The sequence below is a fragment of the Priapulus caudatus genome, unplaced genomic scaffold (genome assembly GCF_000485595.1).
Source record: "Priapulus caudatus unplaced genomic scaffold, Priapulus_caudatus-5.0.1 Scaffold126, whole genome shotgun sequence".
NCBI lineage: Eukaryota > Metazoa > Priapulida > Priapulimorpha > Priapulimorphida > Priapulidae > Priapulus > Priapulus caudatus.
The window spans coordinates 309,260-325,872 of record NW_014577187.1 but is presented as its reverse complement, the minus strand read 5'-3'; the positions used below and the strand labels follow the sequence as shown (position 1 = coordinate 325,872).

The 16,613-nt window shown below is 43.1% G+C and overlaps 1 protein-coding gene across 2 annotated transcripts; it reads left to right on the top strand.

Annotated features, from left to right (window-relative positions):
* The first annotated feature begins 2,590 nt into the window (after positions 1 to 2,590).
* On the top strand, positions 2,591 to 16,338 carry LOC106805765 (dynein assembly factor 3, axonemal-like). Of its 2 annotated transcripts, XM_014807481.1 has the most exons (14): positions 2,591 to 2,765; positions 5,706 to 5,803; positions 6,053 to 6,146; positions 6,348 to 6,441; positions 6,696 to 6,759; positions 9,786 to 9,865; positions 10,070 to 10,163; positions 10,364 to 10,486; positions 12,854 to 12,976; positions 13,223 to 13,418; positions 13,766 to 13,880; positions 15,075 to 15,149; positions 15,446 to 15,527; positions 15,714 to 16,338. In XM_014807481.1, the coding sequence occupies exons 1-14, from the start codon at positions 2,690 to 2,692 to the stop codon at positions 15,774 to 15,776; spliced, it is 1,377 nt and encodes a 458-aa protein (XP_014662967.1). In that variant the 5' UTR covers positions 2,591 to 2,689; the 3' UTR covers positions 15,777 to 16,338. The 2 variants fall into 2 exon arrangements, with proteins under 2 accessions (XP_014662967.1, XP_014662968.1); XM_014807482.1 differs by lacking the exons at positions 9,786 to 9,865; positions 10,070 to 10,163; positions 10,364 to 10,486.
* The last annotated feature ends 275 nt before the right edge of the window (positions 16,339 to 16,613 follow it).

Here is a 16,613-nt window from a genome sequence, read left to right as displayed (position 1 = left end):
TTAATTGCTTTCACTTCATCAGTTATGAATCAAGATTCATAAAAAAATGATATATATATATATTTATGAATAGTGTAGCCCGCCCGGCCCCCGTTATAATGCGATGGTTGGGGTCCATAAAAATGTCATCGCGAAAAAAGCGGGGTCGCGATAAATCGGGATTATATATACGTACGAGCAAAAAAGGGGGTCCAACGCGTTATATCCGAATTCGCGTTAAATCGAGGCGCGTAAGATCGGGGTTCCACTGTATAGGCCTATACATGCATCATGACTAAAGGTAAATAAAATTGATCTTGTAGTGTCATATGATTATGAAACGCGTAGCCAAAAAATGTGATATCAAAATGTGTAAAGCCTAGATCAATATATTATTTGACGGAGTTTATGTAATTATGCTGATAATGATTTCATGTAATAAATAATGCCTTCATTGACTAATATTGGTCTGTTGGCATTTAGTTCTAGGAAGTTTGACCTATATCAGTTTCATTTCACATAATTATGGCGGGGGGCAGGGGGGGGCCGCCGCCCCTCCAATCCAAAAAGTGGGGGAGCAAAACCAAAAAGCCCCCCCCCCCAAAAAAAGGGGGAAAAAATAAACATTCAAAAACTAATTTATACATCCATTTTTAAGTTTTCGCTGCGCGCTTTACGTGATTGACGCTCACGTCGCAACACACGCTCTTATGCACACACGTCACACACATGCCGCTTCACGCACACACGCGTCGCACAGGGTTGGGGCCCCCACGCCGCCCCCCCCTCACCCCCCCCCCCCCCCCCCCCCCCCCCCCCCCTTCATGCACACACGTCACACACATGCGCTCACGCACAACCACGCCGCACACAACGGTCGAGTGCACACACGCCGCACATACGCGCGCACGCACACAGCGTCGCACACACGCGCTCCACGCACAACACGTCGGCAGCACACGCGCTCACCACACACGCCGGCACACACGCGCTCATTGCACACCGCCGCACATACGCTCACGCAGCCACGTCCCACAACGCTGCTCACGCACACACGCCGCACATACGCGGCTCACTGCACACAGTGCCGTCGCGCACCATCGTCGCTCACCATACACGTCACCACACGGCGCTACCGTCACGCACACACGCCGCACATTACAGCGCTACACGCACACACGTCGCGCACACCGCTACTTCACGCACACACGGTCTCACATACGCGCTCACGCACACACGTCGCACACACGCACTCACGCACACACGCGCTCACGCACACACGGTCACACACACAACGCATCACGGCACACACGCCACACACATCGCCACAGCACGCGCTCACAGCACCACACGTCGCACCCAGCACGCGCTCAGTGGGTGCACACACGACGCACATTACGCGCTCCACGCACACACGTCGCCACACACGCGCTCATGCACAGCACGTCGCAGCATTACGCGCCTCCATGCACACACGTCGCACATAGCGCGCTCACTGCACACCGTCGCACACCACGCGCTCACGCACACACGTCGCACACACGCGCTCACGCACACACGTCGCAAACGCGCTTACGCACACACACCGCACACAACGCACACACGTCGCAGCACACGTCGCTCATGACACACGTCGCACCTACCGGCTCACGATCACACACGTCACACAACACGCGCTCACGCACATTAACGCGCTCACGACACACAACGTTCGCACACACAAGCACACACGCGCTGCACGCCACACACGCCACACACACGCGCTCACGCACACACGTCGCACACACGCGTCTCACGCACAAAACGTCACACACACGCACTCACGCACACACACGCGCTCACGCACACCACGTCACACACACGCGCTCACGGCACACACGTCGCACACACGCGCTGCCAGGCGACACACACTCACGCGCTCACGCACACATGTCGCACACACGCGCTCACGCACACACGTCGAATACACGCGCTCACGCACACACGCGCTCACGCACACACATCACACACACTCGCTCAGCACATATGCGCTCACGCACACACGCGCTTACGCACACACGCGCTCACGCACACACGTCGCACACACGCGTTTACGCACACACGCGCTCACGCACACACGCGCTTACGCACACACGCGCTCAAGCACACGTCGCGCACACGCACACACGTCGCGCACACGCGCTCACGCACACACGAGAAAAAAAATCGTGAGCCCCCTTAGGTCTTTGCCCCCCATCCCCCAATCCAAAACTGCTTTCGGCGCGCCTGCACACGCGCCCACATCTGATCTGCATGTACTATTTTCAAAGGATCTCTTTAATTTTAGCTTCTTCGTTTCTGTCATTCGATCCATATTGGATCCTCTTTCGTCTATTCTTTCGTGTAAAATTGAAGCTTTTTATACTGAAAGCCGCAGTGTCGATCTATCTATTTGATAAACTTTGTCTCTCTTAGTCTTCGATATAGTCCATTAAACTTTAAAGGGTAATCACATGAGTTTAACTTTATGAAGCATTGAAGGGAAAGAAGGCAAGTTCGCGCCATGACGTCACACATGACATCAGGCGGATTCATCCGAGCTTTGCCGAATGCCTTGTTTAGCTCCCCGCGTTGTTTACATATGGCTGCCGTGCGCGACATGCTCTTGAAATGATGTATCGCAAGTGAAGTTGTTTTCCTCTCGATATATCGCTATTATTCGTCACCAGTTATGGTTGATGGTATAGGATCCGTAACGTGGTGGGGATTTAGCCCTGCTATAAATTTAATACCGCGTGAACTTGAAGGTAATCAGTAATTACTACTTGCGTGCGACGCGCGTACATTACTCATTTAGTGATTTACTGTGTGTCAAGCACTGGCACTGCCACTTCAACTTCAAGTTGGCTGCCGTTTCAAGAATAAAATGATAACAACTAAACACGAATGGTATTTACTACCAAAGCCTATTCTGTTTCACCTATTAATTGTAATACTAATAGTTTCACGGCGCACGCGTACTGGTACCGCGTACTGGTACCGCGTACTGGTACGCGTACCGCAGAAACTGAGAAAGATTTAAAGAGATTTTATTAGATACTATACTCTCTATAGTCCACAAACTCTTCCGTGGGTTTGTGCTGTAGCTAGCGCTGAGAGGGTCTATGTCTCCCAGGGTACAGCCGGAACGTACCCTGGTAGTATCTAATATGCCGGACCGTACCTCGCCTACTCCACTAACGACCGTCTAGGGAGTCGCCTACGCCTACTCCCTAACCCTAACCCTATAACCATATCAGATAGTTATCAGGGTATGTTCCGGTATACCGGACCGTACCGTACCTAGGGTACGTTCCGGCAGTACCCTGGGGGACATAGACCCTATGAGCATAGCTAGCTCTAGTACTATACTAGCCCGCGTACAGTTGCCGCAGGCGACAAAGCAACTGCACTCGGGCTCCATTACTAGAGCTATGCTGTAGCGTGCACGTGGTTACATTGTGTTGCAGAGGAGCATTGGAAATGCATTTACTTGAAATCATTAGCCTGATTAGGCAATAGCTTGAATAGGGAGTACACAAACAGACTTGGGTAGTAAATACATTTTTGGTGTTTATTAGTTATTACAATGTCTCATTGAAACGGCTCAAGTGCCTGTGCCGTGGTTAGGAGTTATAGCATCATTTTTCTGGAGTAACTCTAGAGTCTAGACTAGTCTCTAGTTAGTACTTATGCATGGAACCCTTGTTGGCTGTGCCACACAGTCACATGCTGGTGTGGCAGATCCAACAAGGGATGGAGTATTAGAGCTATATATTAATAGCCTAATTAGGAGTTATGTAATATCTCTACAGTGATGGTGGTGCATGGTGATTATGATGATAATGTATGATTTATATACTGTGACAGTGTGACTGCAAGCGTGCATCGCAAAAGGGGTGGACACACTAGGCGATTTTTCATGTGGTCGAGCCGCCCTGCTGAAATCGCCTAGTGTGTCCAGTGAGTCGCGGTCAATTTTCGAGTCGGCCGGCTGAGTTGCCCGAATCAAACATGTTTGATAAAATCGGGCGATTATTTGAGTCACGCGACTATATACAATGCCCACCCGAACAATGCAATACTATACAATGTGACTATACAATGCTCTACTATGCGCGCCCAAATATACAATTCATCAGCCAATCAAACCGTGCCATTTTCAATCATGTGACTATCATCATCATTCAGCCGGGCGGCTCAATCACATGAAAAATCGGCTAGTGTGTCCACAGCTGTAGTCGCCCGACTCAGCCGCCCGACTCAGCCGGGTGGCTCAATCGCATGAAAAATCGGCTAGTGTGTCCACAGCTAATGGCCCAGTCACACATACGCAACTCACGGCCCGCGCATTGAAAATTAATCACAAAATGGAAAATAAGATCAGTGCGTCGTTGTGCGCCCAACTTTTGTCAGGATTTGGGAGAAGCTAGCGAGTTGACAACGAATGCACAACGTGTTGCTAGCACACGGAACGAATGGTCCGCACATGCACCGCGCATTCAACGCACAGCCAGCGAACGGTCAGGTCAACGAACAGGTCAGGGATATGGTGTTGTGAGGCACCCTCAACCCATATAGGACATTGAGTGATACTTGGTCCCTGAGGCAAGATGCCGCAGAGTGAGGGCAAGCTTCAGGCCAGAGTCGAGGGCCTCTCTGTAGGTTGTATTCTGCTTGGTGATCCTCGGACCCATTCTGGTTAGCAGCTCGTCGAACATCTCGGGGGCATCCGCATGAAGTTCTTGAAGGCTGACTGGTCTTCGTTACGGAGTTCAACAAGTAGCTGGTCATACATGCCAAACTGTCGTCGCCTACCGATCCGCGGTCGGACCCAGAACCTCCGTTGACCTCTTCTCTTTCTCCTTCTCCTGATGACATGGACTTGGTGAAGTTCCAGTTCCATGAGGTTCTGCTGATGTTGGAGAACCGCGATTTCGTATTGTAGTCGTAGCCTGTCGGGATCCTCCACCTTCTGAGGTGGTTCTTCTAGACACGATTAGCAGGAACCTCTGTCATCACCCATGAGGGTCGGAGAAGTGATGATGAGAAGGTGGGGGCAGGACCCGTTTATATACCCCATGGCTACACGCTGCGTACATGCTAGCAACACGCTAGAAGAACGCTGGGCGCGCTACACTCGTTCAGCACTCGTTCAGCACGCCCATATTTGCTGCATGTTCGCTGGACATGCGTTAGAAGCACACTAGGTGTGCGCTAGGTGTTCGCTACACCTCAGCCGACGAACATACAACGAATACCCAGCGTGTGCTCCGCCTGTGTCTGGCGTTGGTCCAGCACGCTCTGCGCGTGTCTGGCGTCCTTCTGGCGTGTACATTCATGCGTCGAGCTCCGCGCACATTTTTGTGCATGCACAAAAATCCTCACGCACGCAGCGAATGACAACGAATGCATAGCGTTGGTCCAGCACGCTCGACGAACGAATAACGAATGCTGACGCACACCCAGCGAAAGACAACGCACTGGCCAAAATTGCTAATTTTTCAGTGCGCTGGCCGTGCGTCGTGTATGTGTGACCGGGCCATAAAGGCAAAGCAAGACTGCATTGTGTTGCATATTATGTTTTCTGCTGTGTGTGCTGCTGTTACACGTTTGGTTTTGTCCCCCAGAGCAAAATGAGTTAGATATATATGCCCCTGGATGTAATATGTAATATTCAATTACAAGTAAGAATTTAAATTCTCTAGTTTCAGAGCTTAATGTGTTGCTGGTTGGATCAGGAGATAGCAGGCATATCATTAAAACCATGGCTGAAGCTTGGAGGTTTCCTTCAGTGAAAGTTAATGTACGGTTTCAATAATCAATAATACGTCCTGGTGTCTTTGGTAAATGTTAAATACTCTGCGATACTCTATTGTAAATATGTTATATAATAATCATACATATATATATACATACATATATAAATTATATATATATATATATATATATATATATAAGATATAAATAATTTCTATCTGATTACCCTGGAAGCTCTAGAAAATCAATAAATATCAATAAATAAGTAACACGTGCACAACATGTTTTTTCTTAGATTTATGTGATAGAGCACAGTCTTCAGGTCTTGGCAAGACACATGCTATTTCTGTCTCTTGCATTAGAACCAGCACAACACATAGGATTATCAGGTATGTAGTATCTTTTCCCACTGATCGATTACTGTGACAATTAGCTCCAATGTGGGATGATAGTCTTGTGTGTTCTATTGTACACTTAGATACTTGAAAAATTGCAGGTGCTTATTTAACACTGTCATAGCGTAATCTATATAACCGGCATACTAATTCGAATTTTGTGCTGTGATAGGATGAAGTGATTTTGTATTTCAGAGAAGACTTCACTGTACCTCGAGATATTTGGAAACAGTTTAATAAGGAGCAGTACAAAAAGCTACATTGACACCAAGGCTAGTGATTTTATCAGGTATAATGTAACGTACTAGTGTACAACAATTAGTCATGCTTTTCTGCAAACTTGTTATATGGAAGCTCATTTATCGCATATTTCACATGTTTATATAGTACCATGTTTTTAATAATCTATATTTATATTTTTGTGCATTCTTCAGATAATCGTTCAATTTTGTTTGGCGTAAAAATATTTCTATCCACTATTGTTTAAAGCAAATAGTGCTATATTAATATTATTACTTAAATGTTGAATTTGTTGTATTTAAGGATGGTTTCTGATGTAGATATTGCAGAAGACATGCTGCCTATACTAGACATGAATTTTCTAAAGGTGAGCTATTTAAAGGCTTTATTTCGAAGTCATTACTCAAAACGCACAATCTGAAAAAATATAGCAAAATATAGTCTGACCTAATAGCAGATATATTACTGATTACACCAACTAGTAAAACACTAAGAATTTATGCTGTTATAGCATAGAAAAATTGGAATATCACCATGGCATGTTTGATTATAGCAACAATTCATTTGCAAATGATCTTATATTAGTGTACCAACAAGTTACAAGTGCACCCATAGTGCACCTAATTCAAACAGAGGGGAATCTGTTTCTGTGTTGTTTTCTTCATTTCTATTTTTAAATTGGCCAGTATCTCGCGCTATCATGAAATAGTCCAAGATTCGCAAGAAATGGCAGTCGAAAGCAAAACAAGTAATCAAAATTCGAATCATGCATGCATGTTTTGGTGAATATAGCTCAGTACGAAGGTTCTAATACATATGTTAGCGTCAGGGAATAAAATACACGGGAGCGACGAGCGATTTCGCTCCCGTGGCCTGATAAATTGAAATGTACACAAGTAGGCCCTACGTACGTACAGCGAGCGCTACATATACACCAGGAGTTTATGAGATAAAGGTTATCTCATTAACTCCTGATATACACCATGCTGGGTTTACACTGCCGATTATATGCAGTCAAGTTGGCGTTTTTTTTAGCTCATCTGACATAGTCAGATGCAGCTTGTAGAATTGCATGATCGTCCGTCCACCCGTCCGTCCGTCCGTCCGTCCGTCCGTCCGAGCGTACGTCCGTCAACAGTTGGGCACAAATCTTAACCGCTCGACGTACGGTCACGATATTCGGGACGTGGGGGGTAATCCGAAAACGAGTTCGGATGTCGAAGCTGGGGGTCAAAGGTCAAAGGTCAAGAGTTGTAAAAGAAGGGGGAGCATTCACTCCTTAACTTAAGGTATAGGGAGGAAATGCAGAATTGCGGCACAACTCTAAACGGCTCGACCTAGGCTCGTGATAGTCGGTGTATAGCATCATGTTAGGAAAAGCCATCACTATGCCGAAATTGGAGGTCACCGGTCAAAGGTCAATGGGCACAGGGCAGATTTTAGACATTTCTGTAGGACATGGTGTTGTGACGGAGCGATTGAAAAACTTTTTTGTTTCAGCGGTAACCTAGGCATTTTTTATGGCATTATTGAAAGGACCATGAAATCTACTTTCTGCTGACATGCGAAGAGTAAGTGTCAGATAACTTTTGACCTCAAGAGTAGGGTTAAACATGGATTTGTTGACTGTCTGTTAGAAAGAATTTGACTGCGGTTTGCTAGTAGAATCTATACATGCCTGGATGTATGAGGCTACAAATGTTCACAGTGAAATTTCAAAAGCTAATTTTTGGTTAAAGAAGGTTTATGCTGCCTTAAATCGTATAATTTCTATGGCATTCTGTACTGTCAGTATGTTACATGTAACGTATGCCACTGCCAGTGGCTACTGGCAGTGCATGTGTTATTGGTACTGTGTATTCTTGCCTGCGTTAATTGTTTACAGGTGGCAGCTGTCTATTGCAGCCTGTAGGCTTGCGTAGGTAAATGGTATGAGTGCTTATCTATTCTGTCTTGCAAATAGTTGTTGCTACTACGTTTGATGGAGCCTTCCATCTTTAATCTGAAGACACTTAAACGTACGCCATCTCGTGCAACTTTCATAACGATACCGAAACGAGGACCCATTGCGAGAAGGTTCCTGATACCATCCCTGTGCATTCCACTGTTTCGGCGTGTATGTGAACACATTTGGGACTAACAGGGTTTACTAGAATCCCACCGCTCCACCACAGAGTCACCGCAGTAGACGTTAGATGAGCGCTGTCGCTCCGCGGCACTTGTCTTTTTTGACCCGTAGCGCGCACGGGGCGACGCGAATACGCATTTTTGCATGTATTACATGCTGCCAGCGTGGCGCCAAAATCAAAAACGTGTTCTCCCCTAGGGTGGAGGGACACACCCCTGATTGCTGTTGTCTGATTGGCCACTTGCCAAAAAAACGTCCAACCCGCCTGCTCCGACTCCCGAGTTACATGTTCTAATCATCCTACTCACTGCTATCGATCGGCTGGACGTGCGACTTTTGCGTTTACACTCAGTGGCGATTGTGAGTTGCCAAACTGCCAAGTTCGTACAATTTGGCAACTCAAAATCGTCAGTGTAAACCCAGCTTATGTATCCGCTGCAGCTGGCGCTGGCTAGATCAACCCGCTGACGCATAATAAAATACAATTGATAATAAAAGTTATACAACAGAGTGTAGAACTAGAAACTGTTGACACTTTTATTCATATTTAAATTTAACTTGACAATAATACCAGCTGAATCCAGCTCTTGCCTTGTATTAATCTGCAATATGATGTGGTGACAATTGCATTCATACATTGTCTGTTGAAACTATGAATGATAGTCAATGATAAATTATATGCTGACAGATGTGATGTGATGTCACAGACTCACAGGCACACATCTCTGTGAGACTGTGACAAATTAACCGTGTACTTTCTTATTTTGAGACTGAAAAAAGAAACAAACAACTGCACAGTGGTATTTTTATATAATAAAACATTTATCTGCATCCAAACGAAAAGATAACGTGGTTCATACCGTATGTTATTACAGACATTGATGTCCCCATCCCCACAAATAAAATAAGAGTACATTATATATATTGATTATATTACGTATTTTCGAAAATTTGAAACTATGAAAATGGCTCTGGATACATAAAAAATGGCTCTGGAGCTTCAAAAAATGGCTCTGGTAAATTTTTGACAAGTCAGAAAAATGGCTCTGGTGAAAAAAAAAGTATTTTTTACTCTGGTTAGCGTTACTCTAGACAGTTGCTGTTACTCAAGCAATACCTGTAAGTATCATAAAGGCTAAGTATCGGTAAGTAATCCTGGCTTTAATGTATATGAAAATATATGCTAATAGGCAAGATTTGTTTGTTTTCAAGCAAAACCCATCCGATTAACCACTAACTGTTTTTGCCAAACATCAATATTTTAGTTTAAAGAACGAGATGGATTAGAGGCAGTATTCAAATTCTGGAAAGTCCCACATGACACATTTGGAATTCAAGAGATGTGGTAATTTTGTACTGATCCGAATCATTTTTATTTATATACGTAGGCATAAAAACGTGTTTAGTGATCTTTGAGAATATATTCATATGTTAGTGGTTAGACAATAGGTAGCAGAAATATATCTGCTGGCTATAAATCGTCCTTTTTCAAAGTAGGTTTAAATATGTGCATTCTGATATTACACTGTATTATAATATAATATTGCAGGGATAACAGAGTAAGGCACTATCTAGGACAAAGATATGATTCAAGGCAAAATGCATATGACTGGGATTACTGTATGAAGCTTTGTGAGAGAGGGGTAAGATGAAAATTATATACCATACCTTGGTGTGTCAAAACGTGGCTATGGGAGTATAACTTCTTGTGTCCATTTCATACTCGTTTAAAGCCATATGAAATAGGTGCTTCTTTGCCAGATGTAGATATGCTGTTCTGTCTTAGCCCTGACTTTGATACTGATTGAATTGTAATTATTGATCCTTCTTCATAATATAACAGGCAAAGATTATTGGTAAGCCTATTTATAAGCAATGGAGAGAGACAGGATTAGCATTTGAGGTGAGAGAAGGCGACTACACAGTACCAAACAAAACATTGACCTCTTGTGCTCAAGCTAGAAAGGTGACACTACAAATTTCCAATAGATGATAATACGTTATTTCTAATTTATATTTATATTGCTAGTTCTAATTTGTGTTTCCTTTGGCCAAAAAGGTCTGTGAGGTGGTAATTTGTTTTTGGGTGTGTTCCACTGCAGGTGCTCGCCCAGCTAGGGGAGTCCTGGGGCATGCCACCCCGGAAAATATTTTGAAAAAATGGTGCAATTTGGTGGATTCTAAGCTATTCTGAACACATTGTATGAGACTTTAGTTCAATAAAGTGTAGTTTATTGATGGAAGAAAAGTGATTTTCGTCAGCGAGGTGGAAACACTGTAATTGATGTGACCAATTGTAACAAATTTTGTAAGTGAGAATTTAAAGGGATACTACACCCTAGAATTTTAGTGTATATTATGATAGTAAGTCCATAAATAATACTACAAATTTCTATAATCATGCATTCACATTTGTCATAAAACAACAGTGAGTTTCGAAATCTTTATTTTTGGTCACTGGCATTATGGCATGACACCCCGTGATTGTGCTGCCACCCTGACAAAGTTTGCCCTTTTGCCGATTTATTTTGCATGTCACAAACTGAGGGCTAATCACAAAAGTGCAATTATATTTATACCTTACTGCCATTTAACCGAATGATATGTATTGTAGGAAGAATTCATCTATATTATAACTGAATCTAAAAATTGTTTATAAGATATAGCAATCTTTCTCTTCTCAAATTAATAAATAAGAAACACCATCAGTCTGTAGCCTGCAGCTGAAAAGTTGCGATGCATAACTTTGAAAGTAGATGGGCTAATAGTGGCGCCACCGTCATTGTAAGCAACGATACAGCTGTTAGTTTAAAACAAGTGCTGCAGAGTGACAGCGCTCAACTGACGTGTACTGTAGCCGGGTATTCTTCTGATAAACTCGCTGGCAACCGAATTAAGTGCGCCCTCCCGCCACCGCGTTCGCGCTCAGAGCATATATCTAGGATACTACTAATACAGATCTAAAATCTATGATAGGCTTTGCTATACCGGTAGTACAGTAATAAAGATACAGCTGTGTAACTTTAATGACTTTGCTATATTAACATGTTATCATGGATATGCGTCGAGCGCGAGCGTAGTGGTGGTGGGGGAGGGTGGGGGAAGGGTGGAGGAAGGGGCGGGTGAAGGGGGCTCTAATAGCAAAAGCAGTTCAGTCCTTTGTTAACAGTCAACAAATCCATGTTTAACCCTCCTCTTGAGGGTCAAAAGGTTATCAGACACTTAATTACTCTTCGCACGTCAGTGGAAAGCACATTTCATGGTCCCTTCAATAAAGCCATAAAAATGGTAGGTCACCGCTGAAACAAAAATGTTTTTCAATTGATCCGTCAGACCATGTCCTCAGAAAATGTCTGAAATCTGCCCTGTGCCACATTGACATTTGACCTGTGACCTCCAATTTCGGCACAGTGATGGCTTTTCCTACCATGGTGCTATACACCGACTATCACGAGCCTAGGTCGAGCCGTTTAGATTTGTGCTGCAATTCTGCATTTCCTCCCTATACCTTAAGTTAAGGATAGAATGTTCCCCTTTCTTTTACACCTCTTGACCTTTGACCCTTGGCCCCCAGCTTCGACATCCCAACTCGTTTTCGGATTACCCCGATTATATCGTGACCGTACGTCGAGCGGTTAAGATTTGTGCCCAACTGTTGACGCACGGCCGGACGGACGGACGCATGAACGCACGCTTATGCGATTCTACAAGCTGCATCTGACTACGCCAGATGAGCTAAAAATGGTAGGTCAGCACTGAAACAAAAAAGTTTTGCACTCTGTCCATTAGCCATGTCCTCAGAAAATGTCTGATATCTGACCTTTCCCCCACTGCCCTTTGACCTGTGACCTCAAATTTGACGCTGGTGATGGGTCCCCCCCCCCTTCCATCACACTATACATCGAATATTAAGAGCGTAGGTCGAGCCGTTGAGATTTGTGCTGCAATTCCGTATTTCCTCCTATACCTTAAGTTAAGGGGGAAATATTCCCCCTCCATTGACACATCTTGACCTTTGACCCTTGACCCCCCAAATTCGACATCCCGAGTCCTTTTTGCGATCTCCCCCCCGACGTCCGGAATATAAAGACCGTACGTCGAGCGGTTAAGATTTGTGCCCAACTGTTGACGGACGGACGCACGGACGGACATTCATGCGATTCTACAAGCTGCATCTGACTTCGTCAGCTGAGCTAAAAACACGTAAAAAACATTTTTAATGGATATCGAACAATGATATTTTTTATGTAGCATAATTTAACCCTATTTTAACTAAAACTATGCAAGGAACCTAAGGTCATGTATCCCCTTAAATTGTATTTTAACAATACAGGGTCCAGACACTGTCCCGCTACTGGGTTACTGGGGTGATATTGTCACTGGACCATTCATCTCACATGGAATTGAATGTGCAAATTCCAGTTTACTAAAGACTGAGAATAAGATGCATGTAAAGGTGAGGTAACACGTGCACGTTGGGCTTGTTTAAACATTTTATATTGTACTATTAATACCCAGCTATAACATTTTTTACTTGAATTGTGACACATTAAATAGTATCAGATCATTTATCCAGCAAATAAACTCATAATTAAGATAGTCTGTCATGTTATCACAACATTAAAAGTAATAAACATAAGTGTTTCTTGTTGTTATCCGACATTTTTTCGTATGGTAACACATCCATTTCCACCTCTAACAGACGGCAAAGGATATTACCTATTACAATGTGATGGCAATGTTCTACGAGCTGCTCTACAAGACAAAGTATGATGAGTGTTGCTTAGAGATTGAAGCAAAACAGGATGAGGACAGTGTTATGACACGGCCCCAGAGGGCGCTAGTTGATAGTTGCTACAGTAGTGGCGATGTCAGTGACTCTGCACCAGTTTCTGAAGGTAACTTGTACCTGCGCAATTACACGTGCTCGCGTGTGCTCGTAGGCACTGAAAAGCTCTTTAAAAACTGCTACAGATTTTACCTGGTCCTTAATAACAAAAATTCATTCAATTATAGGCATAATTAACACAAAAGTTATGACAATGTATCATACACCCATCATGTTGATGCATGTCCAAACTTTCGAGTTGCTTCAACCTACAAATGTTAATAGCCAGTGATATGAATTCGAATGGCATATCAAATACCCAAAAGTTTAGAAAGTTGACGAAATTGCTCATAAATATCTTGATTCTAAATATGTAAAAAATGGCTATATAATGTCAGCGTTATCCATTCTCTTCAGGTCCTATTGTGTGTGAGAATGCCAAGGTTTACTTTCTCCCACTGAATGCTCCATCACAACTATATCTAAAGCAAAGGTTCCAAGAGCACTTTCACGTTGTCTACTTCTCAAACAGGTATTACATAGTAAGCCATTATAATACCCGTTAAGTTTATTATTTACCAGGTTATGTTTCTGTACATATCTGAAGTAGCCTACATAGTGAGAATGGTATGCACTGATGAGCCACATTTTTTATTTCTAATAATCTAAGTGCATCTGCTGTCCATGTAGCAAGTTGGAAGTCTAATAAATTGGAAAATATTTGTCATTATTTTATCCCCCGCGACGAAGTCGGCGGGGATACTATGGTTTCATGTCTCCCCAGCCGTCGCTGCCACTCGGTCCGCCGCAGAGAACTTCCCTTCCGCTCTATAACTCGACCCCTAATTGACCTAGCGCTACCAAACTTGGTATACTTACACATCTTGGGGAGAAGGTGAGCAGCGTACCAAAACCAGGTCACTGCGACCTTTATTTGACCTTTACCTTGACCTTGATCATATTTCCCTTCCGCTCTCTAACTCGGCCTCTAATTGACCGAGCGCTACCAAACTTGGTATACTTACACATCTTGGGGAGAAGGTGAGCAGCGTATCAAAACCAGGTCACTGCGACCTTTATTTGACCTTTACCTTGACCTTGATCATATTTCCCTTCCGCTCTCTAACTCGGCCGCTAATTGACATAGTGCTACCAAACTTGGTATACTTACACATCTTGGGGAGAAGGTGAGCAGCGTATCAAAACCAGGTCACTGCGACCTTTATTTGACCTTTACCTTGATCATATTTCCCTTCCGCTCTATAACTCGGCCCCTAATTGTCCTAGCGCTACCAAACTTGGTATACTTGCACATCTTGGGGAGAAGGTGTGTCGCGTACCAAAACCAGGTCAGTGCAACCTTTATTTGACATTGACCTTGACCTTCATCATATTTCCCTTCCGCACTATAACTCGGCCCCTAATTGACCTAGCGCGACCAAACTTCGTATACTTACACATCTTGGGGAGAACACGGGGGATACATGTAGTTGGCGACAACTGCCCTTTCTAGTTAAAGCATAGAATTGAGCATTTGAGGCTGCAGATCTTCTGTATAATGTAAATCTCATGTAAGTGACTTCTTTCTTTGATGCACATTTAAAAAACCCATTACAATGGCAGACAAGACGTGCACGGATTGCATTTCACTAGACTCTAACAATGTGCAAAATAGCAATTGACTTGTAGTTGTCATGGTTTATAATCGGTACCTTTTCTATTTCAGTATGGTGCACACTTTAACGCCAGATTTGAGTAAAACATTTGCTTGTAAAGCTCAAGTTATTGTAGAAACGCCAAAGTAAGTTTAGTTCACTATTTGGAGAATCACAGATTTGGTTCCTAATAATAATGTAAATGTAAATATTGCACTCTGGTTAGCCTATTTATGCGTAGTCAAGCTAATTTGCTCATATAGCCATTAGCAGACAGCAACAAAATGGATTTTGCATTTGCATATTAAATATGCAATGTTAGAACCACCATTTTACACATTTTACCTTCAGTTTACATATTGATAGATGTATATATATATATATATATATATGCATGCATTTATGACTTAAATGAATGTTAATGTATAGTTCTCCCCTAAAGGTTCTTGATAGATGTTACTACTGACCAAGCACAAGAATACATGAACAAAGTGGTAGCAATGACTGAAAAAGCAGGCTGTGAGGTATGAAAGATTCATGATTATAATGTTGTGATGACCATATTAACTATAATTGAGTTATTTATATATATATATATATATATGCTAACGAATAGCGATCAACACATTTGGTAACAGAGATGTCACTTTATTTATAGCTTCAGACACTGCAAGAAGAGATTGTCAAATGTTTTTACTTGGCACTTTCAGATGTTGACATCCTGCAATCCTAGCTATGATGCCTTGGCATACTTTAGATATTCCGCATCATAAACAAACACTTGGATGGAGAATTTTCGAAGAACCCAAAGGATCAGGATGAACCATGATGACATCAGAAGTGAATAAAAGATGTCCGCAGCTACTGTGGAATGAGTGGATATATTGGCTGACTTTTGGTAAAAGAAAATGCATTACATTGGTCATTTTGAGAGTTGTGCACATCGGTGTTGTCGCTATACTGTTGATCATTGGTCAGTCGTACTAGACATCATGGTGTTGCCTAAACCTTTTCTGCAAGTTCTGATGATCTTGCCAACTTCTTGATTCATGCCTTTGAATATTTCAGTTGTCAAATTTGTGTTTGGGCACAATTTAATATGGTGTGGGGAATTTATTGTCACGACCCTGGTGTTAAGAACTAGAACTGTAGATAAACAGTGCATTTAACACTGTTTAACTCATAAAAATTAGATAAAAATTATCGTTACTATCAACCCCTCAGGAGCCACAGGCATGTTAACTAAAGGAATAGTATTAATGTTGCGAGGAAATTTAGTGTTATATAAAGTAGGTTGGCAATATTTGTTAGGACAAATTGGTGAATAGATACATCTTATCAAGAGCATATAAAGAAGGAGAGCGTACAACAGTAAAATGCTGAAACCATGTTGCAGTATTAGTCGAATTAATAAAGTTTCCCCGTGTTATTTTGACGATTCTTTGCAGTATTATTGATCAGCTTTCCTACCTTGTTCATATAAAACAAACCGCATGTCCCTACGATGCCCCTACGCTGAGATAATGAGCGGTGAAAATCTGGTATTTTCGCCGAACACCGACTAGACATTAGTCAGTTACTGTGACCGTCTCTCGAAGTGTTATAACTTC